Below are 27,166 nucleotides of genomic sequence, written 5' to 3'. Positions count from 1 at the left end.
CACAGGGTGCGAGACAGGAAACAAACCCCGGGCAGAGTGCCAGCCCACCACAGGGTGCTCACCCACACACCAAGCACACACTAGGGCCAATTTAGAATCGCCAAAGCACCTAACCTGCATGTCTTTGGACTGCCCGGAGGAAACCCACGCAGACACGGGGAGAACATGCAAACTCAACGCAGGGAGGACCCGGGAAGCGAACCCGGGTGTCCTAACTGCAAAGCATCAGCGCTACCCACTGCGCCACCGTGCCGCCCCATGCTAATTCAGTCAAGATAAAAAAGATAAAGAATCAAATTGGGACATCAGTGCCAATACCTGGCCCTAGAAAGTACAGTACAGTACATACATAAGCCAGTAATGTAGGCGTTTATTATCAAGACCTATATTATATGTTATATATTTGCTGTACTATTATACGCCTTGCAGCACAATTGCTTTGCATACAAGAGACATGAGGTACACGTATAATGTACAGGAAGTTATAATGTACAGGAAGCCATTGTTTTTGCTATGTCTGGTTACGTCCACTACATCCAGTTCTCTGACTGGGATTTCTGTTCTCTATTATAACCTTCTGCAACCACCGATGTATATGTGGTCGGACGTTGTCCAGACAGACATTAGTGGTGTATACCTCTATGTATAAAGTGTATGCTGGTTTAAAGTAAAAGCTCTCGATTAGAGAAGACCTATATGGGCACCAATAAAAGACGCCCACTTCTTTCCATTTCCAGGTACACTCTTGTGTGCACCCAAGTTCACTCATAGAGGGTCACTTCAGAGTCACCAACTCATCCTATGTGCAGACAAACTGGAGGAGCTAAAGGAAAACACAGGCAGACATTGGGAAATTATGCAAACTCCACACGGGTGAGGTTTCCAATGCGAGCTTGTGGAGCTATGAGGCAGCGGCCCTAACCTCCCTAACGCCATAGTGCCTACTATACCTTGCACAGTATTCATATACAACTTACAAATGTGTCATTCGTTCATCTTCATTAGTATTTAGAGTGTGCTTGTCTTTTATATGTACAGTATGCATCTATGTGTAACAGACATAATTACTTGTGACCGTCATATACATCTTTCTCACCACATAACTACATGTGAATTCTGCACATATAAAAGCACAATATGGCATCTTAAAACGTCTAGTGGGCTGTGAACCTCGAATTCCGGCCTGTGCTGCACAGGATTTTTGCATTTTGTTTCTTGACTGTTCATACCTCACACAAAGCGCAAATCAAATATTTACACATCTTGATGAAAATGTAGCTTTTATTGACAAATCATGCCAGGTCTTTTTAACTTTAATAAGATCTTGCAATTAAAAAAAAATATACTTTAATGAAAAAATATTAATTTCAGTGTCTTGGCTACAGACACATTTTTTAAAGGGTTTATAACTGAATTTGGATTTAATCGGTCACATTCCAAATTACGTAAAAAATCAACTTTTCAGTCCAGTGCGCATGGCCTGCTACTCCTCTCTTCACATTTCCCATCCTTTGCTGGTGTCTCTGCTATTCTTTGCCTGTCCTCGGTGCTTCATCTTGTTTGAATGAGATGTTCATAGCTGTAATTCTGTTTTTAGGAACCTAAGGAACGACAGAGCTACAACCAAAGATGTCGCCCAGTACTATCAGCACTATGTTAAGGTCATGGGTCTGAAGAAATATTTTGCCAGTGGGACTTTGGTGACTTCTGTCAAGCCAGTTGACTTGTCTTCACTTCAGAGGACATCTCTGAGTCTGCATTCTACTGAGGACTTGAGTAAGAAGTTGTATGAGATCAAGGGAGTTTGTCTGTCCAAGGAGGCACCAGAGACCCCTTTCTGTGTATATGCAGAGAATGTGGTTTTAGCAACGGGTACTTATGACAGCCCAGCCCACCTTGGAGTGGATGGGGAAGACTTCCCTTTTGTCTACCACAAGATCTCTGATCTAGAATCCGCTGTTGAAGAGCAGAGACTCGGTCCAAATTCGGATCCTATCTTGGTAGTTGGGGCAGGCCTGACAGCAGCAGATGCAGTGCTACTGGCCCACCACAGAAATGTTCCAGTCCTTCACACCTTTCGTAGAGGCTTGAATGACTTGGGTCTCATCTTCAACCAGCTTCCTCAGATGATGTACCCGGAGTACCACAAAGTCCACCAGATGATGAGAGAGCAGTGCTGTCCTCCTTGTAAATGTTATTCTGGGTACAGGAGCTTCCCACTCCACCATGTGAAAAGCTTCTCTTCAGACAAGACATGCGTCCTTGAGAGCACAAAAGAGGGAAAGAAAGTCTTCCGAATCTCAATGGCATTTGTCCTTATTGGATCAAACCCTAACCTTTCCTTCTTGGCCAATAGTGGAAAACATTTAACTGTTGATCAAGAGCATGAGGTGAACTGTAAACGCAACCCCATAGACACGCACCCCTTCACGTACGAGAGCCTGCAGGAGCCGGGCCTGTACGCCATGGGGCCGCTCGCGGGGGACAGCTTTGTGCGCTTTCTGCAGGGTGGGGCGTTGGCGGTTACTGCCTCTTTAGTGAAGAAGAGGAAGGTACAGACTGTCAGGTAACTGCGGTTGGTTACAATTTGGAATAACGTTTCAAATGAAATGTCATATCAGTGTAATGAATATTTCAAAATTGAAATTGTTGTAACACACAAACTTTATTATGCGTGTGTGTTATTGTTTATACATATTATTGTATTTTAATATATCTATAAAACTGTAAGGATTATTTTTTATATACTTCCTCCTCAGTGGGAAGCAAATTCAGAAAATTACCGGAAGGATTTTTTGTAAGTGTAATATTATATTGTGTGTATTTTTTTCTTCTTTTTTTGGGGGGACCCTTTAAAAACCCTCCAGATTTGGTGGTTCATGTCTGCCAAAACGTTCTTGGGATTGTTACGTTCCATTCTGTTTAATTATTGCTAGTGTAATCTTTCTGTAGTGCAGATCTCTTTTAACAATGCACTCAGTTAAGAGCCGTTTCCATGTTGCCTGTCTAAATCTCGATGTGCTCAGCGCGTCTTTAGATTTTCTCTGTATAGCCCGAGATCAAGCATTATAATGGGACTAAGAATTTTATGGCAGATTGACACAATTCCGACTTCCCTGGACTTGATTTGACTCAATTCACATTGTGTGTGCGGCACGCTGACAAGTTAGGTAAGTTTGACACTCTTGTTAAAAATCCTAAAAACACTGAAGTTGGTTCATGGGAACTTTCTTGTCATCCTTATCATTTAGAGTAAACAAACAAAAAGAAGTAAAGTTGTAAAAAATGAAAGGTTCTAGATTTCTGTTTTCAGCCATTTCTGGTCTGCCGTCAATTTACGTTTAATGCTTTGAAAGTTGTAGCTGGCTCAGGAACGATGACTTCGATGTTTTGAAGAAAATGTATCCAAATGTTTCCATGCTGTCATCGTCGTACGTTAAATACGAAGGAAAGTGTTTCTGTCTGTGAAAAAGGTCAATATTTTTAGTCAAGTGTTTGTGATTTAACTAGTTCTAATAAAAATTATCTCAAGCATTTATTTAAAATGTGTTTTGAAATTCATAATCCTCTTTAAACTGCTGGAGGTTCTCATCTGTCATTTTATGTGTCTACTCCACAGAACCTCGTCTCTTTTCTTGTAGCTTAAGCACAATGTTTTAAAGTTCTCATGAGTGGAGTGCGCTAAAGAGTGGCAAGCTTGGTGGTGTTGGTGCCCTCAAGAGTAGTTGGGGTCTGCTGTCAAGCTGCTTGATCGTTTACCATTGTGATCAGGGCCACGTCAAGAGCAGAACAGTCTGTCACTCGTCATTTCTTTAACTTGGCTATTCTATTCTTTGCACACATAGTGCCAATCCGTCCATCTTCCTAACCCACTTACCCTGGGCAGGAGTGCGGAGCAGCTGGAGCCTATCCCAGGAACCATCAGGAGAGGAATAACACCTGGACAGGGCACCGGTCCATCGCAGGGTGAACAGACAGACAGACACAGAGACATCAGGGCCAGTCCAGCTCACCTAAATGTCACTGAACTGTGAGAAGAAGCCAGTGTGGACATGGAGAGAAGACACAAACTCCGCAGAGGGTCCACTCAGGATACAAACCTTACCGAGAGGGCAGCAGCAGAACCATCACTGCACCACAGATTCACAATTGGGACATCTATAGTCGTAAAATACAATAATGTGTCACCCAACACAATCGGGTGACATCAATAAAGATAAAAAATGATGAAAAATAAAGTGTGCGTAAATGTTAGAAATAATCATCGTTGCATTCTTGAAATCCTTTGACTCTTACACCCGGTTTTATTTCTGATGTTCAACTCCATTAGTAAATCGGTCTTCGAGTGAGTTGTGTGTGAGAGCTCAGACATCTTAAGAGTGTCCAGAGTCAACACGCCATCATTTATGACTGAATGTTTGTCTTACTTTTGCACAAATGAACACTGAAAACTATCAAAACATTACCTCGCGGTGCCACTTTCACGGGAAGCTTTGTCAATGTGGCGGCTCCTGCTCTATTCCCATAATGTGACGTCTTTTGGGAAGTCAAATGTAGTAAAGATGCTATTTTTGCAATTTTTTTTGTTCGGAATAAAAAGCTACAATGGCGGACGGCATGGCACACGACATTGCAGAAAAATGCTGAATGAGTGCAGATGTCATAACTGTTTTGCCCGCTGTGGTCGTCCTGAATGTCAGGCTCAGTGTGACGACACTGCTGTCGAACAGGCCAGGGTTTCTCATCAGTTGCAAAGTTTCATTTCTTAATAATGATTCATGTATTTGGTAAAGATGTCCTTTGTAAATTTACATAGGTGGTGTTTGCATAACATTATATTGCTGACTTTGTTGGCTGAGGGTTTGGACTTCAACCCGCAAAGCTGCCACTAACTGTCTGTGTGACCCTGAAGAAGTGATCTAGACAGTCGGATTGCGTCTTGATCTTGGGACAACGGTGTTGGTCAGATTAAGGACAGATAGTAGTGACACTTTCTCTTTGGCTTTTGGGAATTTCATTACATTTTGTCATGATGTGCCATGATGAAACATGAGGACAGACAACTTGGGATGACAGTCAGCCTTCTAGTGTATAAGGTGGGACTGATTGTGTCCAAAGAGCAGAGCCTAATGGTCGCTTCACTGCAGCTTTGGCCAGTCACTTACTGTATTCACAGCTAAAGATCACATTTTGATTGCCTTGCATACCAAACTTTTCAATAAGCTCCAAATGTTGGGATCAGACTCTTTATATTAGTACACCACTAAACCCACTGATGCTCTGTGTAAGAAAGGTCAGAGCAGACTATACTTTCTGAGAAGGTTGGCATCCTTCAACATCTGCAGTAAGATGCTGCAGATGTTCTACCAGACGGTTGTGGCGAGTGCCCTCTTCTACGCGGTGGTGTGCTGGGGTGGCAGCATAAAGATGAAAGACGCCTCACGCCTGGACAAACTTGTTAAGAAGGCAGGCTGTATTGTAGGAGTAAAGTTGGACAGTTTAACATCTGTGGCAGAGCGACGGGCACTAAGCAAACTCCTGTCAATCATGAAGAATCCACTGCATCCACTGAACAGTGTCATCTCCAGGCAGAGGAGTAGCTTCAGTGACAGACTGAGGAGATCGTTCCTCCCCCACACTATGCGACTCTTCAATTCCACCCCGGGGAGTAAATGCTAACATTACTCAGTTATTGTCTGTTTTTACATGCATTTTTATTACTATTTAATTTAATATTGTTTTTTTTTTTGGTATCAGTATACTGCTGCTGAAATATTTGAATTTCCCCATGGGATTAATAAAGTATCTATCTATCTATCTAAAAGGATCTGATCGAGACCATTATGAAGAATATACAACAATGCACAAAACAAGATGGTGGATAATACTTTTTCACAGAATTACAGTTGATAAATTTACAGAAGCATCAACATATCTACATGACTTATAGTGCTTTTCATTATCTATCTATCTATCTAAGGTGTCATTTTGGTTGACTTCTCATTACATCCATAATGGCTAACACAGTACAACACCATAGTATTTGTCATAAAAGCTTACAAGAAAGCAGAGTTGAATTCTGCCTGTTTATTTGCTGTAATTGCTGATCGCATCTTCCCCATTAATATTTTATTACTATTATTACCTGACACCTGGCAACATCAGAAGACATTTCAGTTTTTTTTTTTTCCATACACATACATTTTGTTTTTCCACTGAAACCACGTAAAGGGATAAACATCCTGCTTAGGTTGAAACAAGCAGTTGGAGAGGAGGCCTGAACTCGTGTCTGTGCAGTTCACAGTCCGGTCCGTAACCGCAAAGCCCCTCTGCCCCAGGAGGCCTGCCTAGATATTTACCCAGCAGTCAAGTTAGCCCTCACATCTCATGGCCGCCCAAGCATTGCTTGTTAATCGTCAGTCACCATTTGTGACCTCATGCCGCCTCTGGGTCATTAGGTAACCTTCAGCTCTTATCTTGACTCTTATCAGCACCCTGCTTGACCTCAGGTAGTCTCCTTTTACTGCCCTCACTTGTCTCTGTAGGTCTAAAAAGTGGATTCAATTCTCTATTCAAGAATTCTGCCTTTACAAGACCTGCTACAAAAATATCAGAATGTTACTGGCATAAAATGGAAGAAACCTTATTGTAAAAATTAAGTATTACAGAAACAGCAAGAGCTCAGAACAGAAACAAGAAGAATTTGAGGCATTAAAGGTGGCCTTCCTTTTGTAAGTTGGCTCCTGCCCTGCACATGATGATGCCTGCTCAGGCCTGACTGACTGACTGACTGACAGCGCCGCGCTTCTACGCTTCTGGCTGCAGTTCTCCCAGATGTCCACACGGTGTCAGCAAATCAACTCATTCACTAACAGTGATATATAAAGACACCAAATCTCCGTCGATTGAACAGTTCATTCAGAAGAATTCTATCAAACATTTCACCCAACTAGAAACTCGCCCAAACAAAACTCCTAAAGGGATTCTCCAATATGATAAATGCTAATACAGGAAACACAAAAGACTTGAGGCAATATTGGACGACTAATCACCCAAACCATCATGTAATTCAGCAACAGGGATTCACAATACCCCTTACCAAAACAGCCAAACTGATCCAGGTTAGCAAGAATCTCACAGTTACAAGCACAGAGATGAAGGAGTGTGTGAGGCATCAGTCAGTGATACGTTCATCAAGTATTTGGGGTGGTAAAATTGTGGAAAATACAGAATCATATTTCCATAAGAAGGTAATTCACATGAAAAAATACCCAACTTTTTAAAGAATCCCCCCATGTAATACTTTAGTCCCCCTATACCCCCCGTCAAACTCCCCCCATGGCCCTGATTTCCCCCCAGAAATGAGGAGTCTCCCCCTGACCTGGCAACCCCGATATTGCGCGAGCATGGAACTGAGTGAGTGAGTGAGTGGGGGAAAGACGCCACGTGACTGGTCCACACGGCAGCCTCAGTGCGCCTGTGCAATCACGTGATCCTACTGACTCTCTCGGCTTCCTTGGTCTGGCTGTCCGATACAAGCAAGAAAAAGGCGCCACACAGTTGTAGTTACGGAAACACTTTTTTTTTTACATTTAATTAAATACACGTATAGGCAAATTATGCGTAAGACACTGCAACAGGGTAGAAGTCAACGTATGATTTCATAAAGATAGTTGACAAAACAACAAAAATTGTATAAATATATATGCATAATTTATTAATCCGTGACCGCAGTGGTTATGGACGTGTTAACATGACAGCGTAATAGAAGATTTTTCTTTGATTTAATATTCTGTCGTGAATCTAAACCGTTTTATGTTTACAAGGACGCCAACTTGCCAACACGTAGAGTTGAGTTAACATTAACCGGCAACTTAGCCGTGAGAAGACATTTAATTTGGACGTAACGCTTATTTTGTTGACGTTAGACCGCCCCTCATTAAGGGTTCAGCCATGCGCTGCATCATCAATGTAGGAGTAGAGATGGGCCGAAGAACGCGGACAAAGCAGCCGCAGTGGCTGTCAGAGATGCTGCTGGTGGCTTCTGCACAGCGTGAGCCTTTATGGCGGCGCGTTCTCCGTATCTGTGGTTCTCAAGTTCAGTTCTACGGCTGCACGATCACATCCAAAACACCTTATTTTAAACTGGACTCCTACTCCTAAGTAAGCTGTTATTTCTAAATTTGTAACTTTTATGCTGTCAATCCAGAAATTACAAGGTAGTAAAGTTACTTTATTAGTGAACGAAGCAAGAATTTTAGTGGTAGATACAATATAATATATTGTATATATTATATATATGATTATTTAAGCCATAAAACTAATACTGTCCAATGTCATTCATTATTGTCAGCCATGGGCTCTTCTGTGCTTATCAATAATTCTCAGTATTTAGATAAAAATAAGAGAGCAAAACAACAGATACAAAGATAAAATAGCAAAACACTTTAAATATGGAAATATATGGCAAAATAAATCTGTTTCTGCATGAATACAACTCTGAAGTTACTGCACATTTCTTAATGAAAGACAACAGAAAGAATAAATGTCAGATAGTTCATTAATGAGATCAATAAAAGGAGGAAATAATCCACTGACTGTAAAACTTGTCAGGGGTGTTTTTTTGTTTGTAGGTCTGAATCTGCACCCGCATTCAAGGTGGGACAGGCTGGACAAAAGTCTGGTGCCAGTCTATTCCTGATTACCTGTCACTAATGCCAATGAAAAGTTCTTTTTTATTTATGTGGCCTTTGGTGTAAAATAGACTGAAGTCTGCAGTGTATCAGGAAAGACTCAACAGTCTAACACTGAAGCCCTTCGAAACTGATACCTTTCAACAACTGGACTTCACAGGAACCACAAAATATTTTACTGCAAAGAGCACCAGAATAAAAACCTTATGCAGGTAGGCTCATACAAGATATTTTGTATTTACCTAAGAGTTTATGGATGTTGTGGGTTGACTGGCCAGACAGCACATTGTGTGGACTGGTGGAAGTGAGTTGTTGCTCATATTGTGTTGTTTTCAACTGATCCACACTATTTATTTCCTACAGTGGTTGCTGCTAACATCATATGGTTAATCTAAATACCAGATTGTTTTTTCATAGTGCACATTTATATGGTCCATAATATGTTGTGGCATTGGTATGTTTACAGCGATTTGTAATTGGTGCTCGACATGGGACACTCCCTAAAGGTAAGGGGCAGAGAGGTGGGGTGGTGTCTGCATTAACAGAAATGTCATGAGTGGCTCAAGGCTGGGATCAGCATAGGGACCCCCAAATAAATGAATCCACCCCTGGTTATAATTTCCACAGTCTCTGGGTCTGATAGGGTGACCACAGACTAATTAAAGCTACCTGGACATGTCGACCATTAAAGTGGACCATGCAGAACTTGAAAACCAAGGACGTTTATGTTGAAGCTTGTGCTAAGGTGCATTGCCCAGGGACCATGCTCTCTGGCGAGCCTCCTCTTGCATGCTTGCACTGGATTGACTCACAGAGGTCCTTGTCTCTCGAACACCATGTCCTTAGAATATCGAACTGGTCCATTGCACATTTACCTAATAAGTGCTGTCACTTTGGATGGTGAGACTCACTGAATATATAAAAAAAAAACATGAATTTCTAACCTTTATTGCTCTTTTTAAAATAATTCACAGTTTCAGTTTTGGGAAGGTTTAGCCCATGAAGTGATAATCTTCCATGTTCAGAATCCAAATTGCACAAACCATTACATTCAGAAATCGGGACATAATTGTACTGTTTTATTACACATTGGTTTTAACTTAAACATACTTTTTTGATCACTGGCATTCCAACATCTGCAATTTCCTGGTACTTTATGAAAATTCCATGTCCCTCTTGTTAACCACTAGAGGGTGCAAAAAGACTTAGCACGGGCTGGTTGGGAGTCTGTAGAACGTGAATGAGACAAGAACTGAACAGACACTCTGCTGAGCTTTCTTTATTCCAACCATCTGCCAAGCACAAGAAGTAGTTTGTAAAATGATTTTCTACATCATACTTCCGGCTGACTTTTTCCAAATTATGATGAGTAATCTTTGTCAGGCCAAACAATGGAATTGTTTAAAATATGAATATAATCCAGTGTGTGTGTTTCAAATGTGTAAAGTTGATACTCGTACATGGCTTCTACTTTGATTACCCTGCCTGTCTGCAGTATGCAGAGCACTAACAGACTGCTTAGCTTTCCATCTCTTATGAATCATGCAGAACATCCATGTATTTATTACAGACTAGCAAAATACCCACGCTTCGCAGGGGAGAAGAAGTATGTTAAAGAAGTTATGAAAAAGAAAAGGAAAAATAACGTAACATTTGCTTTCTATTCGTTTGCATAAGCACAGTCCTTCACCAGCAATTATTTAATGTTAGCTCAGACCCGGCACTTAAAGGTTTCTGTTGCACTTTTGCTGAGTTTGAGTCAAATACTATTCTATCCTTGACCATCTCATTTTCGTTTGCAACTCCGTTACAAAGTGATCCAAAGTCTCGTTTATACCTCATGTCTTCTCATTAAACTTATATCTTGCGAATATCGTATTCGTCGTAGGCATGACAAACGCCAGCAGCAGCCTGTCTATAAACTTAATTTAAACTTACGGTTTACACCGTGCTTTGTTTCCGCAGTAGCTGCACTTATGAATATGCTTGTATGCGTCACTCGCTTCATATTCTTTTGCTGCCTTCTCAATTGTGTAATGCGTTTTTTGTTCAGCGCTTTTTAGAACTCTTCCTTGTTTTCTGCGTACTGCGTTCACAGTCAGTTCACGTGAGCTGCTCCCTTGTGTGATCTTGTGATGTCCACGGCTTTATTTAATGTTAGCTAAGACCCGACACTTAAAAGTTTCTCTCGCACTTTCGCTGAGTTTGTGCCAAACACTAGACCATCTCATCTTTGTTTGCATAAGCACAGTCCTTCATCCGCGAATATTTACCTTATATGGGCAGGCACTCAATTACGTGGGAGGCGTGATGATGAGGGACGCAACTCCGCCTCACACGGCGACCGAGCTGCAGACTATGGCCGTATATATGGTCGAAAGTAGGTTCCAGTTATGACCGTTATGCGTAGAATTTCGAAATGAAACCTGCCTAACTTTTGTAAGTAAACTGTAAGGAATGAGCCTGCCAAATTTCAGCCTTCTACCTACACGAGAAGTTGGAGAATTAGTGATGAGTGAGTCAGTGAGGGCTTTCCCATTTATTAGTATAGACGGAAGTACCACTACTCTCTATTACGTCATTCATAGCGATTCTTTCCTGAGCTTTCTGAGCCTGCTTATTCTAGCTCATTGAAGGTAGAGGCCTGGCTTAGCAGTTCCACGTTCAGAGCAGGAACCAACCATGAGTGGAATATCAATCTATTGATGGCACAGCCACAGTTGCCCCAGAGAGTTAGGCAGACATTGGGGTGGATCTCTGTGTTATGCCTGGCTAGAAGGATAGGCAAAGGAAATATTTATTTGGATGAGACCTTATTCAGGCAAAGTCAGAAGAATCAACCAAACTACCAACCCCAAAATGTGAACCAAAAATAAATAGCATGGAGGCAAGCCAAAGATTCTAAACCAATATTTCTTTTATACTTTTAACTGCCACTGTAAAATGTTTTATGAGAATCTAAAATCTTGGACAAGCGTGAAGTGCCTAATGTCGACCTTTACACTGGTGCATCATGCGCTTCAACTCCTAGTTGTCATGTGGTAGCAACGGGGTTGAAAATCATACACAAATGCTATTCAAAATGGCAGGCCAATAAAGAAAACAAAATGTTGGCACATCCACATGCAAAATATTTGTAAGAATTTAAAAATAGTCCCAAATTACAAAGCTACTTTATAGCGGTCCGGTGCGGCTAAGATTCACACCAGATGGTGATTTATTTATTTTTATGGTGGAGATTCCAGGGACGCTCCCAGCCTTAGCCTGACCCGCACGCACTCACAAACAGAGACAAAAACAAAGCAAACTGGTTATCAAACAGCAATTAATGAATGTAATGAAAACAAATGAAATAAACGAAAACAACAATACCACCCCTGTTCCCCTTACACTGATATTACATTAAATACACAAAGCACAAACAAAACACACACAGCAAAGTCCATGAAAAAACGGCAACGGATGAAATTAAATGATGAAGATAGATAGTCCGGAGATCTGCACGTTGAAAGGGAATGTAAAGACCTACCGGTAGTTCCTGAAATGGTGAAGATGGGTGGACGGGTTCAGGAGCGCTCCTTTCCTTGCAGGATGGCCATGAATCCAGTCCTCATGTACAGGCAGACGGGAGACAATCCAGACCTCAACCACAAAACGATTAAGTACAGGTAACCCAACAGAAGGCAGACAGCCAGGAACTTGGAACACAGATTACAAAAAAACACTTCTCTCTTCCTTTTGGTAATCGGCCCCCTTTTAAAAGCCACACTGACCTCCTTTTACCCAAACAGCCCCTGAACCCCTGACAGAAGACGGGGACTTCTGGGAGTTGCAGTTTTAACTGATAGTGGTACCACTACAATCCCCACCCCCAGGCCATGCTGTACGGCCGAACCAAGGCTTGAGGTTTGAGATGCTCATCGTGTCTGCCTTCTTAGTCCCCGACAAACCCCACTGTACTGCATAGATGACTGGACCCTTCTGTTGGACAACAGTTGCTGGGCCAGACCACTTCGGAGCCAGTTTAGCCATGAATTTATCTGAGGCTTTGGAGGGGGGATGAGTCCTGATCCAGACTTTCTCCCCAACCGAGAATTTTACAAGCTTATGTCTCTGGTTGTACGTTTGAGACTGTCTGGTCTGGGACCTCACCATCCTCTCCTTCACTCATTGTGTAATCTGCTGTAAGGCTTACAAATGATCATGAATCGAGGTGTCTGGTTGATTGTGATCAATTATTCTTTCCAGAAGACCATTTAGTTGACTTGCTAAAGCTAACAATGCAGGGGTCTCACCCATAACCTCTTGCACCGCCGTGTTCAATGCGAACCGGAGCTCAGGAAGCCATTTTGTCCAATCCTGATGGTAGTCACCGACGAAGGATCATGGTCTTCGGGGTCTGGTTCACCCGCTCAGTGAGATTGGATTGGGGGTGGTATGCTGTTGTCTTCAGGTGAACCACCCTCCCATTGTCTCCAAAATTCTTTGGCCACTGAGCCAGTAAACTGCGGGCTCCGGTCTGTGATGATGTTATCCGGCACCCCCATCAGGTAAATATTTCGTCCTTCAGGGTGGAGCATATCTTCTTGAATGTGGCATTAGCTGTGGGGAATAGCTCCACCCATCAGGTAAAATAGTCTACGACCACCATCAGGTAGGTCTTCTGGTCTTCACTGGCAGGAAATGGTCCCATTAGGTCCAAGCCTAGGCTCTCCCCCAGAGTAGTGATGGTTACTGGCTGAAGCTGTCCCGAAAGGGAGACCAGGTGGGGTTTTGTATCGCTGAGAGGTGGTACAAGTCTGGACATGGGACCAGACATCTTTGCATATTGTTGGCCACTACGCCACCTCCAGGATCTTGAACAGAGTCTTTGTAAGTCCATTGTGACCACCGATCGGGCTATCATGGTAATATTGTAGGAACATGGGCACATATGTGTGGGGTACTACCAACTGCTAATGGTAACCCGATCTTTTGTTGGAAAAAAGTTGCCTTTCCAGAGACTCGTGAGAGAAATCGCGCAGGATTTCAAGACTGATCTCCATTTCCAGATCTCCGCTGTCATGGCTTTACAGGAAGCCAGTGAGGCTTACTTGGTTGGCCTATTCGAAGACACCAACCTGTGTGCCATCCACACTAAGATAGTGACCATAATGCCCAAAGACATCAAGCTGGCTCGTCGTTTTCGTGGGGAGCGCGCCTAACTTAAAGAAACTGACTCAAAAGGCCCTGGAAAGAAGAAAACAACAAACAAATGTGAAATAAAAATAAAGTTTAATATAAAAGCACATACAAAAAAGAAAGAAAGAAGGAAGGAAGGAAAAGTTATAGCATGTAAAAGATGTAATACTGTGCAGTAACAGGGGCACAAATAAAGAATACAGCCCCAACGCTCACAGGTCCTACTGGTATCCTTTACAAAACTAACAAAGTCGCAAAGGACTTATGGTTGAACTCGCTAAGGTTTGCCTCACTCACCTTTACTAAATAGACCTGCATAGACACGGCATCAAATTTGGCTAAATTAGACCTCAAAAATGCTGGATCAAAAAATGACGCGTACAAAGTCTAAAATTCACACATTGAAGAATTATTTCAAAATTTTAAAAACAGGACAAAGAAATAAAACAAAATAGTCTGGCTATTTCAAAAATATGGGAAGAATCCAATCTTATTGTCCCAAGCTTAATTCTATTGGGAAAACGACCACTGTGAAGTCACATGCCTCCTTGTGTGAGCGTCTGTTGATGCAGCAGTTTGAGATAACAACACAGCATCAGCCGGACAAAAAAAACTATGAGGAAGAAAACAATCCTTTTATTGTCAAAGATGGAACAAAAACGAGTTCAGCCAGCAGACTTGACCAGATGTGCAGATCTCTGGAGGTGAGAAGTGGCGGTGCTAACCGTTGTACCACCTCACTTCTCCTGCCCATTTTGTTCTGACAAAATTGATCAGCAGGGAAATGGCATTCATCAACAATCGGTCCTCAATCACTACTCAGCTTGAAGACATTTAGGTTAAGAGACTGACAATCTTGGTGGGCCCAATGGCATACTTTAGTCACAGTTATTCTAATGTTTAATTGGCTGGCTACACTTTTTGTACTTGGGATTAGCCAGAGATTTTTTTTTATCCTTTTTTGATTATTCTTTGTGTTTTCTAACAGCCTTTTCTGTGCTGGAATTTGAATTATTTATAGACAGGGGACTTGACCTTTAATAGGATGGTGTGTCCAGTTAGACACAGATTGACACAAGAGACACGCTAATACAGCAAATGTTCTTGACCACTAGCACTGCACAGAAAAGCACGAGGTCATAGAATATGTGCTGAAGGACATAACAAAACCAGAACAGAAACTGATTATTAAGAAAACAGCTAGAAATGTCTGGATCTTATCAAAGAACATTTTATTTTAATGTCTGAAGTTTTACTGTTGTTACTTTTAGAATTTCATTTGAGAACATTCTGATCCATTTTAGGTAAAGTTTTGAATTTCTGCTGTTGGTATTTGTGTTGGTACCAAGCTTGATTCTTTTTTGTAGGTTGTGTCATGTTGTTGATGGAAATGACCATTGCTGTTAGTTACAAGGTCTTATGGTGATACAGCATGTGGCATTGGTACGCCAATTCAATAGAAGATGCTGGAGCACTTGATTGTATTGTGTGTCAACATTGGCACAATTTAAGTGAAAAGTTTACATTTATGTGACGCCTGCTGTACACTTCACACTCATAAGCGGGTTCTTGTGTTGACAAGCCAGCTCACCTTTCTGCTTGCTGTTTCTCTCAGCCTTCTCTAGAGAAAGTTGAAAAACTGGAGCTGTCCCGGCGCTGTGTTTTAAATACCTTCATTCCACAAAAGGCAGTCTCAAACATTTTCTCAAGCTGTTTGATCCACTTTTAATGGGAATTAGTGCCCTGTGAAAATGCCATCCAAGCATACGTTGGCAGTTTCAATAAATGTTACTTATCTATAAAACATGAGAAATGACCCTGTGACCAGTGTCTGCTGTTAATAGGATTTCAAATCTTTTTTTAAATGAGGTCACATGCCCTTGTGTCCTGGAAGGCTCCCAGCTTTATTTCTCAACTTCCTCCTTTAGTGCTTGGCTTTTAATTGATGTGTAGCCAGTTCTTTAGACGTAATGGACTCTGCCAATTTGGGCCAATTTTCAGATTATGAAAACAACAAAACTGAAATAATTGACAGTGTGGCTTAAATTAAAGTGTGGCTTTAAGATTTGAATCTGTAATGCCCAGTACAAGGATACCAGATCTCCTCCACCTTGTTATCATCATATGGCTCTGAGAAAGGTATGTGATCTGCCAATATCACATCCAAACAGAGGTCCAGTGTCATCTTCCTCAAGAAAAATTGAAGCCATCTTCTGCTTATGTGGTAGATGTATGTGGATAGAAAATGCATCTGAATTTGCACTTGTGTTAAATGTGGCCAGTTTCATTTTCTGACCACCTCCAAATAGGGCAGATTGCTTTTACACTTAGCTGTTAATGTGGTCAAAAACTTTCTGTCCTGAAGGAAAACAGTTATTTATGGTGGGTGTGAAGTGGCTTCATTAAAAGGTGATAACTGGGCTGAGTTGCATCATGCTGACATCAGTTGTCTTGCACATCACAAATGTTTTGACATTGTAGCACATGTTGGGCATATGGATGTTGAATATATTGAGTGAAGAAAGAATTTTGTGCTTGTCTAGAAAGATATGGGAAATAATGGCACAGGTTGTGCAAAGTGCAGGCTTCAACACTTTCCACTTCCTCAAGTTGCCCGCTGTGTATCGCTAAACACGGCCTTGAACTATGGGTCAATGACTTTCATTAAAGTCTGTACTATTCTGTTCTAGGCTTAGATGATAGCCACTAGGATGTGGCGTGTCATTACATGTGATAGATGGTCATCTTACTCTATCATGGGCCATGTAACTGAGGGAATGAATGTGTGACTTCAGCATCCCTTTCTCTGGTCCTCTGTCTGATAGATCACATGTATGACACTAACGAAAACAAATTACAGTTTTCTACAGGCCCTTCACAGACTGTGGGTCTAGTGTGGCGCCTTCATGATGCATAGTAGTCTGAATCACCACCCTGATACTAACAGCTCAAACACGGAAGTGCGCTCAGAGGTTGTAATTATTCCTTTGCTATAAATTTAAAAACACACTCAATTCTTGTGTCTTGTGTTCTGCTTGCTGGGTTTCTGGGCTCTGCTATTTTCTGTCTCAGATTATGTTGAGGTATAATTTGAAAACTTGTAAAATTAAGCTCAAAAAGATCAAGCCTTCAGTATTTCTCTAAGTTAAGACATCCCATTATACTCTGAAACACACAATGCTTGACCATTCCATCTGTCAAGCACTTTTGATTAGTTAACAACCAAGCTGTCTCAATATACTCGGTAGATACTTGTTAAAAGCTGTCAAGGATTCTACTTCAAATACATGTCTCCTTGTTTCGGGTCACTGCTGTTCTGATGACTAAAATAGTAAACTGTCAAAGCCCTGCAACTCAGGAAAGCACAGTAGTTCAGGGCACAAAAAGTTTGCGTACGCCCGTTTCCACATACACTTACAGTAGAAATGTATAAAAACTAAACTTGGTGTAAAACCACACACATTTTCACGGTAGCCCTTCACCTTGCGTACACACTTTTCTGTATGGTTTGGCAAACTGGCAGCATCCATCATCAAAGCAGTATCAAATATATCGAAATTAATTGCATATCGTTTAAAAATTTAAGGTACTTGATTGTAATCATTCTGCAACAATATAATGGTGCATGCAATGGCCAAACTATTGCAAATACCTTAGCTGCTTTAGTATTGTTGCTCTCAGTGCACCACTCAGAGTATTTTAACCCTGTGTAGTTGTGTGTGGAATCACAGCTGTACAGCAGCTGATTGGAATGCCCTGGAGATTTATAACACACTCTGCCTCAGGAAAGCCACCACTCAGTCATGCGCACAGTCTATTTGAACTTCTCCCATCCGACAAACACTTTAGAGCTTTTCATGCACGGACCTTGAGGCGCAGAAACAGTTTTATCCCAAGAGCTATAAACGCATTCAGTCAGTCCATCAAGTGCTCCTGGTAGAACTGTTTGTTCTTATAATTACAGCTACTGCACTGTAAACTTGCAGTACAACTGTAATATTACACAACCTGAGCCACTTTATGAACCATTTGAACTATATGTACATGTATATTGTACTGATGCTTTCATATTGTATATTTTTTAATGTTTTTATTGTATTATTATTTTTATTATAGCATTTCATAATGAAAATATCAAGTATACATCTTAGTATTCTGAAATGCTAAGAGAGCTGTAATATCATGGATGTAATATATTCTGTATGGCAATCAGAGCCTGTGCACTCCTGTCTGCGAAAGAGAAAACCCATATTAAAAGCACGTAGTGATTCACACACACAGATCACACAGAATACGAAGCATTTAACGTGCTACTTTAGTTACAATGGGATTTAAGAAACTAGTAAATTAAACATCAGTTTAAAGAGGTTTACAACATTCTGCTTTAATGACAAAATAAACTACGAGATTAAGCTGGAAATTTTGAGATTAAACATTTTTTTCTTTTCTCTGTGCCCTAATACGCTTCCGTAGGACACTCAGACTTCCTTTTTTTTATTTCAGGCACTTTTGAGTGTCATTCCATCAAATTCCTTTTGTTGTTCATACCACTGCCTAAGCCACCAAAAAGTATGTTTTTCTTAGCATTCACTTTACTGCGTAGGACATTCACTTTGCATCTGGTGAAATTCTTCCTTTTTATACATGGTTTTGACATTGTTTTTTAACAAAACACTTGATTGAAAGGGCAGCATATAATTTATGCTTGGACTAACTCGGCTAACTTTGCTACAGTGTCTTCTGGCAAACCATCACAAATATCGTATATTTAAGAAACGCTGATTGAAATAATGTCTGGTTAATTATATTTATTTAGTGTATGCCACTATGCAGTGTACATTTTTTAACTGTAGGAAAAAATGGCATTGCTCTCTTTTCTTATGCATAGTAAGTGGGACTTTCACTTCAGCTTTCTGGCTTGACTGCTGAAATCTGTGTCAATACATTTAAGATTAATGCCCACCTCAGCCCTACCCCTGCCAAAGTAGGCTGCCGTCATATTGTGCAAGATAATCCAACATCTGACCCTACAAATCTAAATAAGGCAGGATCATTCAAAATCAACTGATGCTTTTGCAGACTCACCTTGGACACTCAGACCCCTAGACTTGGCCTGGTCAGCGAGAAAGGAGACGCTAATTCACCACTGCAAGTCTTGATCGACTAACCTATGAGCCAATTATTAAAAAAAGGTTGAACCAATCTCCACCCAAGATCTTTAAAGTTGAGTGTATGTCTGCACTTGTTCTCTGCCTGGGCTCGGATTTTGCACCCTGTAATGGACTCTCTATTACCTTGAGCAGTCCTCTAGTCCAAAGGGGATTTTGAAGCTGGAGTTCAGAATCTGAAATCAACCTGTAATGAGGTTAGTGGTGTGGGCGCTAAAGCAAGATGTCCAAGCAAAGGTGGCCAACTGTATGTAAAAGCAATGTGTCATTTGGGAAAATGTTACCTGATTGTTATCCTAAGCAGACATATTTTATGTTAACAACAAATAATCACCACTTGAGACTTCAGGAGACGATAACTGCTATGATTCTGTGGATCATTTTGAGCTAATTTTATATTTTTAATGAAACAATTCATTATTTTTCATATTATTTTTATTGTTGTGTGTTACATTCCTATTTCACAAGTGCCCTTAATTTTGTCAACATAGGTGCCACCAATTTATTGTTGGCTGCCATGGCAGTTGATGGTCATGTGATCTGCATTGTACAGACTTTTGTGTGAGTGTGCTGAACCTGAAATAATTACTTGTGTTTCTTTTGCTTTTTTCTTTTCTAAGTTGACTTTTTTTTTTTTTTCAACTTTTGGTTTTAGCATCACAGCATTTTTTTGGCATTTTTGTTTAAAAAGAAACAAAAAAAAACAACCTGCAAGTTTTTGATTTTTCTCTACGGCTCCTCTCCAAGTTCTACTCCTTACTCTCCAACTGCAGTGCAGAGTAAATATGGAAAGGTGGGACTAAACTGAAAGACCTGCCTGACACAATGCAAAGTACACTCCTTCTACACGTTGTCCAAGTTGTGGCCATTCCTTACGGCCTTTGAGGGTTTAAAGGTTATATCTAATTAAAGGTCACATGAGGAGAAGGCTTTAGCACTACACAGGAAGCTACATGTCTCTCTGTTAAAAAGAGCACTGGTTTGTTGATGGGCAAATCAAACTGCACACATTAAATACCATTTAGGTCCTATGCCTCATGCATAAGCCATAATCCGCAACAAGCCCAGTAATTTGAGTCTTTCTTACATGCACTCTTAAAGATGTACCTCGCACATTGTAACTCATTAAACATCCTTACACTATGACTAAGATTAAGGTTGTGGGTTACTCAGGAGTAATGAGGACTATAGAGAAGGAGTGTCGTGTAGTGCTGACCTTTGTAAATCATGTGAATTACACATTCAGTCTGACTGGCCTTTCTGTAGAGCACTCTGAAGGCCTGCAGTTAGACCCTTCTCAATCCTGGTCCAAGAAGAGGACTGCTATCACTGCACAGTCTCTGCCCTATACCATGTGCCTTTCATTCTTAGATCTGTGTAACTTCACTCGCTACCCATAACAACCAACCACCATAATGACATAAGTTGGTCCAATTGAGATTACTGTATGAGGCTGTACTGGTACACATTTGGAAGCACCTCCTCTAGTCAAGAAATGTAAAAACAAATGGGGATTTTCTCCAAACCTCCTTCTCTTTTCTTGTGAGTGTCGTATTTTACTGAAATTTCTCTGTGGTCCTTATTTAGGGCAAAGTATCACCTCCAGCATCTGAGACAGCAAGAACCAGAAAAGGACAAATTTATCATTACTGCTTTATACTTATGGTACAGAGGCTCATACTGATTGTAACTTTGGAGTCATGGTAAAAGACAGTGAGTATATCAGTGTATGTATTTCTGGTCATTGGTGTTACTTGAACCAGAAACAGGAAAATGTTAACTTTTCTGAGTTTTCTTCCTCCAAACTTAAGATGAAAATGGTGTTTGTGACATCCTTTAAACTAGCAGCTGCTGACTTCAGCGCCATAATGACTTTAGACAGATTCTGACATTGTGCACACACCAATTCACAGGTGCAGGTACTGAGAAACCTCCTGTACAAGCAATGCAAACTGTTTAGCATTTAACATGTTAACAAACTAGACATTTTGAAAAAGCAATTAAAAGCCAGAACAAAGTAATATTTATTTAGGTAAATCTGTGGAGCAGAATTAAAGACTGGAAATATATTTCATATGATTGCAATCTTTAACGGAGAAAGAGAGAGATGGATTTGGTCAGCCTAGATTTATATTTTGTTTTGCTTGCTTGTTATGTTTTTTGTGCTAGTATATGCATGCATATAGTGTCTTTTATAACCCTGTTATTATGAATAACTTATATTATTTATTTATTTAGGCCAGCAAGCTTTGCAGTATTCTGATAGCGTCAGTCAACCAACCAGCCTGAACCCAGAGTCCGATAAAGTAAAACTGTTTTATTTGTAATCCTTCATAAATCCAAACTGCTCTATCTCCTACATAATTTGACATTTAACATTTTTTTGGAAAGACACCATTAACCAGTAAGTGTGTTTTACTCAGAGTTGTAAACTAAATTCTTAGTCTTTGCTAATTTTTTGGCATTCGTCCTGCGTTTGTATGACATTTACAGTTTCCTGCTCTGCATGGCACAGCCACACTTACTTACCAAATGCCCTAACAGCATATCTGGATACACCAAGCTGCATGTGTAAACTCACACAGACATGGTGATAGCTACATAGTTGTGCTCCCTGAAACCTAACTAACTCAGCAGCTGTTTAGCATTGCCACCATACTGCCTAATACTACTAATATCAGTTTTTAGTTTTATAACAGAATAAAGAATCTGCTGTAGAGATGTGTCATAGCTTAATAACTATTGCAGAGATAGCTTTTGACTCAAGAAATATTCTTTTATTTCTGTTTTCCATTTTAAAACTGAAATTCACATTTTTGTGCATTTACATTTTATAAGAGTACATTCACGGCTGGATCTATGATTAGGATGTCTTGGATGCCCACACTGAGGCTGTTTTCAAAAAGAGACCCTATACGAGAAAAGAAATCCCTAAGTAACATAAAAAGTCCAAATAACCTCTTGACAGACCCTCACAGAAACCCACCATACAGCAAATATTCCTACCCCACTTCAATCCTTGTGATTATACTGTAAACCTATCCAGTCTGACCTAAATAAAAAGCTTTTAAGTCAAAAATGCGATTAGGTAGGGCATGATCACAGTAGATGTCTAACAGGTCACTTTTAGGAGACCATATATTTGAAGTGTTACCATGTCGCAATGGAAAAACCAAAATGGATGACCATTCAAAACAACGCCCACAAAAGGACAATTTACTCATGAGAGAGAGGACTAAAACACACAGTTTTGCCAAAAATTATACATGGCATTTTCAGCTTAAAAAAAACCCAAAAACTTAATGTACAGTTTGAACAAGTCATACATACCGCAGATAAGGTTAATGAGACTGACCTTAGATAGTCGAAAATGGCTAATATCACTGCTTCTAGCTGGCTAGGAAAAGCAATCAGCAGCAGTCTGCAGTTCGATTATGAGTCCCGTAACAGCAACATAGACGTGAAAAACCATGTCCAGGCCAGAGAACACATCAAGCAAAACCCAACCAGAACAAATGATTCCATGCACATTCTTTTATTTTATTTGGTGTAAATATGAAAACCCAAATCGCTCAGTTATGTATTACCTTGTTTCCACAGAATTGCATAGGCGTTTTGAAAATATTTAATGTTTGTTAACTGTGCTGTCAGAAGAAATTTGAATTCCCATAGATGTGATGTCACACTCATCAATTCATTTTTTACATTTGTTTTATGTATCAGGTAAATTGATTTTTTGTTTGTTTTTACTTCTATGCCTGTACCTGATTTATTGCTGACATACATGCTGTTTCTAATGTCTACGTGTACGTGTGTGTCTGGTACAGTAAGTGAAAGGTGGGAGGGGAGGCTTTTGAATTTTGACACCCTGGCTCCTGTGGAGGTCTTAATCCAGCCTTGGGTGTTGTAGGTGTTGACAAAAACTCTCACATTGGAGATAAATATTTCATGGCAACCCCTTTCAAGTTTTATTTAACGAGTTTCATTCTGTTTTTATAAAACTGCGTATGAAGACTTTTTTGCCATGATACTTTGAAAGCAGATATTTCTTGCTAAATAATATAACCTGCCTTGTCGCTGACTTCTTTTCCTCTTGTTTTTATAGTTGGCAACATGTTTTTATGAAATATATCAATGTTTTTGTGTTGATGATATTTACACCTGACATTTTTAATTCCATTTCTTTAATGGGTGACTGTTCCACACAATAGGTTAGCTTTATTTTACTGCTCAGCAAACATTTAATGTCAAACTCGAGACTCTTTCTTGCCCGACACTCTTCTTTTTGAAGAAGTATTCATAAAAAGGAAAGGTGGATAGACTTGTAGGCTTGGCTTCACTGAAAATTATCAGACAGACACAGAAAATCTCTTAGAACAGCTGCCACTCACTGGGACGGGAACAGTAGAGCTGCCACTTGCCAGAAGATGGCTAGTAGGACAAGAACAAACACAAAACAAGAAAGTAGTTGAAATGAAAACAAAAGGTTAGTTTGTCCCAAAATGAAAGCCTTTATTTTCTTCCCTTTTATTCCAACAGACTCGCATCTTCGGTTGCCTACATCAGAGAAAGTAGCAGAAAAAAAGTACTGCTTTTACAGCTTGGATTTATAAGAACGTGTTTTCACGTGTGTACTGTGTACTGTCGTCAAGCAATTGAGGAAAGCTTATAGTTTTTCTTGATTTTATCTGTGGGCAAATTTTATTTTATTTGCAGTTTTTGGTTCTTGGTCTTTGTACTAATAGATTTTTCAGTGCATTTATATCACTTTTTTATGTTAAAGGGTTTTTGCAGCATTGTAGTAATGTTTATTGTGTTAAGAAAGACTGAGCTACAAAGGAAAAGAGAGAGCAAAGTGAATGCTAGATGTTAACAGACTCGGTCACAATGTGAAGTAAAAGAAAGAAGAAGAAGAAGAAAAAGCAGCAGAGTGGGTTAAGGCCTAGAAACGTTTGAAAGTTACTTCACTGTAGACAAAGTCACAAATCAGTCAGTACAAGAGTTTGACCACAAGGCGTGACACGTCACTAAGATATGTCACACTGTTAATACTGACCTGTAGATGTGCTGGATTTACCAAGAGATTGCACAAAGACAAGAAGAGAAGAGACTGAGAAATAGGAGTTTTGCCAAAGTCACTTAATGAGTCAAAAGTACTAACTGCTGCATGTTGCCTTTGTAAAAGTAATCACACCACACAAGCCAGACTGACTTTAAGGTACAAAGGCAAAGAATGGGTGGTTTTGCCTATTTGAGTGGAAATTTTAAAATGTGCCGTATTTCGTGCACAATTCCATCTGAGATGGTCATTGCTTGGAAAAATGTGGGTGTTTAACTCAGTGGACACTTAAAAAATGGAAGAGTTACCCCTCTGAAGTAATCTACCAATCACACATTGGGAGGTACCAGCATGCCTCAGTGACCTTAAGGATGGGAGCTATCGCTGCATGACATTCTCAAATATTTTCTTCATGAAAGAAGAGTAGTAGTCTCTCATGTCTGGCTTTTTATGAAACTCACACCTGAGGGCAGAAAGTCATTTCAGTCCTTGCTCTTTACGGCTGTGTCTCTGTAGGAAAGAGGGCGGCCCTGGTATTATCTTTGACTAGGTCCTGCTAATCTGTAGACGTTTCTATCTGGTTGTCATCTTTTGTTCTTTGAATTACAGTGCGCCCCAGTTAATCCTGGTCACTGTCAGAGATCTGGTTGTAACTGAAAGGCTCAAGGTTCTATCAAGGGATAGGGCAGATGGCTGCTGTGTGGCAGGTCTTTTTTTAAAAAGATTATTGTGATGTGACTGAAAAGGGAGGGATGTCTTGTCACTAGTGTATTTGCAAATATGCTCTTAAGACTAGAAGCTCCATGGCTGACAACAAATGGCCTTTTGTTTTAAAATGTTTATTTTATTTCTTAGTGTGTGTGTGTCTTGCTCTTGACCGTCCTTGACTTTTCCTAGTTTGCTGCACTGTAAATGCTCATGTTGTTGTAACTCAGCACTTCTAAAATGTGTAAAATGATACTTTTGCTTTTTAACATGAAGGACCACCAATTACCACCACAATCAATGTCATGGAACTGGTACCCAGGAGTGAATCACTATCTCTCATCTCTGACCATGTTCACATTTTTTTCACTTTAAAAATACAAGCTAGCCACCTTTATCAAGGTTATTGTGTGTTTATACCAAAATGTGAATTGCTGTTTCCCTCTCCTCCAGACCGTATGCAATATAATCGCACAATAAAATCACTTATAATTACTCTTATTATGTAGTACATGAATTAAAAAAGACACTAGGCTAAACTGAAAACTTCTGGGTGTTCCAGTTATTTCAGTTTACTAAAATGAAGAAATAAGTATATGAATGGGTGGCACGGTGGCGCAGTGGGTAGCGCTGCTGCCTTGCAGTTAGGAGACCTGGGTTCACTTCACGGTTCCTCCCTGCGTGGAGTTTGCATGTTCTCCCCGTGTCTGTGTGGGTTTCCTCCCACAGTCCAAAGACATGCAGGTTAGGTGGATTGGCGATCCTAAATTGTCCCTGGTGTGTGCTTGGTGTGTGTGCCCTGCGGTGGGCTGGCGCCCTACCCAGGATTTGTTTCCTGCCTTGCACCCTGTGTTGGCTGGGATTGGCTCCAGCAGACCCCTGTGACCCTGTAGTTAGGATATAGCGGGTTGGATGATGGATGGATAGATATGAACTAGTGTTGGATAGGTACTCAGATTTTGACATTGATACCAGTATCAGCTTTCAGATGGCAGTACTGGCACCGAAGCAGTACTGATGCAAAAAACAGATAAATCCTCCTCACCGTATAAACTTTGTTACATATTATGGCTTTCCTTTGAATTCTTCTGGTTATTGAAATTTTCTGTTTTAGGCATACATCAACGGTATGCATCTAAATTGCATTTTGTAAAGTTTGACTTCTACATACAGGTGTAAAAAAACAAATTATATACCAGTTGCTTCAGTTTTACGATAAATCCCGTGGCCAGTGGCACTGTTGTAGTGGAAAATTCAGAGCCCCTTGAAAATCAGATTGTAAATAATTGCTTGGAGCCTCTAACCCACATTTATTATTTAAACTTAATCTATTCCATAAGTGGATGGGTGTAGAATGTGTAGGATTAATAAATACAGAAGGATGGTCCGAATAGTAACACATGGTTTGTGAATAAGGTGGGTGTTGTTTCTTTAAGAGACGAATTCACTCACCTGTATAAATTGGCCTAGAAAAGGTCTGAATGCGGGTGTGTGAAGGAGTCAATGGCTAACTAGGTATTGCAGTGAGGAAGTAAAATCCATCCATCCATTACCCGACCCCCTGTATCCTAACTACAGGGTCATGGGGGTCTGCTGGAGCCAATCCCAGCCAACACAGGGCGCAAGGCAGGAACAAACCCCGGGCAGGGCGCCACCGCAGGAAACACACAAGTTAAATTACAAAGTCCCCAAAAGCCCCATTCACGTTTCATTACAGTCATATACAGAATGTTTAGCTTATCTGAGCTTAAAAATAACAGGTAAGCATTTCTTCCTAAGATTTGCTGTACATTTGCATATTTTTCCCACAGTTTTCTGTATTAGCATTTCTGTTTGCATGTGCTGTGTTAAAATACATTTTTATTCCCCTCAATTTGTTATCAAATGTTTAAAAAAAAAAAAATAGACCTTGTGGATCCCTTTCCTTAAATTATCTCATACTAGATCTACTGTCTCTTTTACCTTTCTCACTGGACCCTTGAGAACTTGTCTTCATTTACTTGTATCTGCTCCTCTATCCTTGGCTCTCCCTGATAGTGTGATGTCACCGTTGAGCTAAACTGCCAGCTTATCAGCATTTCTTTCCCTGTGCCTGCATTTAACTTTATTTAAACCTTTTTCCAAACTCTTGCCCAAATGCACACAATCAGAAGCCCTATATAGTATAGCTATAGTCGTGGTTACACAATTTATTCACATAAAAGTTACATCTTATCTAACATAAACACACAAGTTAGATATTATGAGTCTAACTAAAAACCTCAGATTTTTAAACACCTGGCATGGCACTATATATATATACTCCCACTAAATTCACTTGCCATTCACAATATCATTAAAATTGTCACCTTCTTGTCCCA

The 27,166-nt window shown here is 40.3% G+C and overlaps 1 protein-coding gene across 3 annotated transcripts in view; it reads left to right on the top strand.

Moving 5' to 3' along the window:
• Window positions 1–3,534, top strand: part of LOC120535316 (oxidative stress-induced growth inhibitor 1-like) — a 42,040-nt gene extending 38,506 nt beyond the window's left edge. For all 3 annotated transcript variants that reach the window (XM_039763079.1, XM_039763077.1, XM_039763078.1), the window contains one exon: window positions 1,598–3,534. In XM_039763079.1, coding sequence (XP_039619013.1) covers window positions 1,598–2,570 — 973 coding nt within the window. In that variant the 3' untranslated portion in view covers window positions 2,571–3,534. The remainder of the gene's footprint in view (window positions 1–1,597) is intronic.
• Window positions 3,535–27,166: the final 23,632 nt, after the last annotated feature.

The sequence above is a fragment of the Polypterus senegalus genome, chromosome 9 (assembly GCF_016835505.1).
Source record: "Polypterus senegalus isolate Bchr_013 chromosome 9, ASM1683550v1, whole genome shotgun sequence".
NCBI classification, from domain to species: domain Eukaryota; kingdom Metazoa; phylum Chordata; class Cladistia; order Polypteriformes; family Polypteridae; genus Polypterus; species Polypterus senegalus.
The sequence above is the reverse complement of the archived record's forward strand: the minus strand, read 5'-3'. Positions and strand labels throughout refer to the sequence as shown.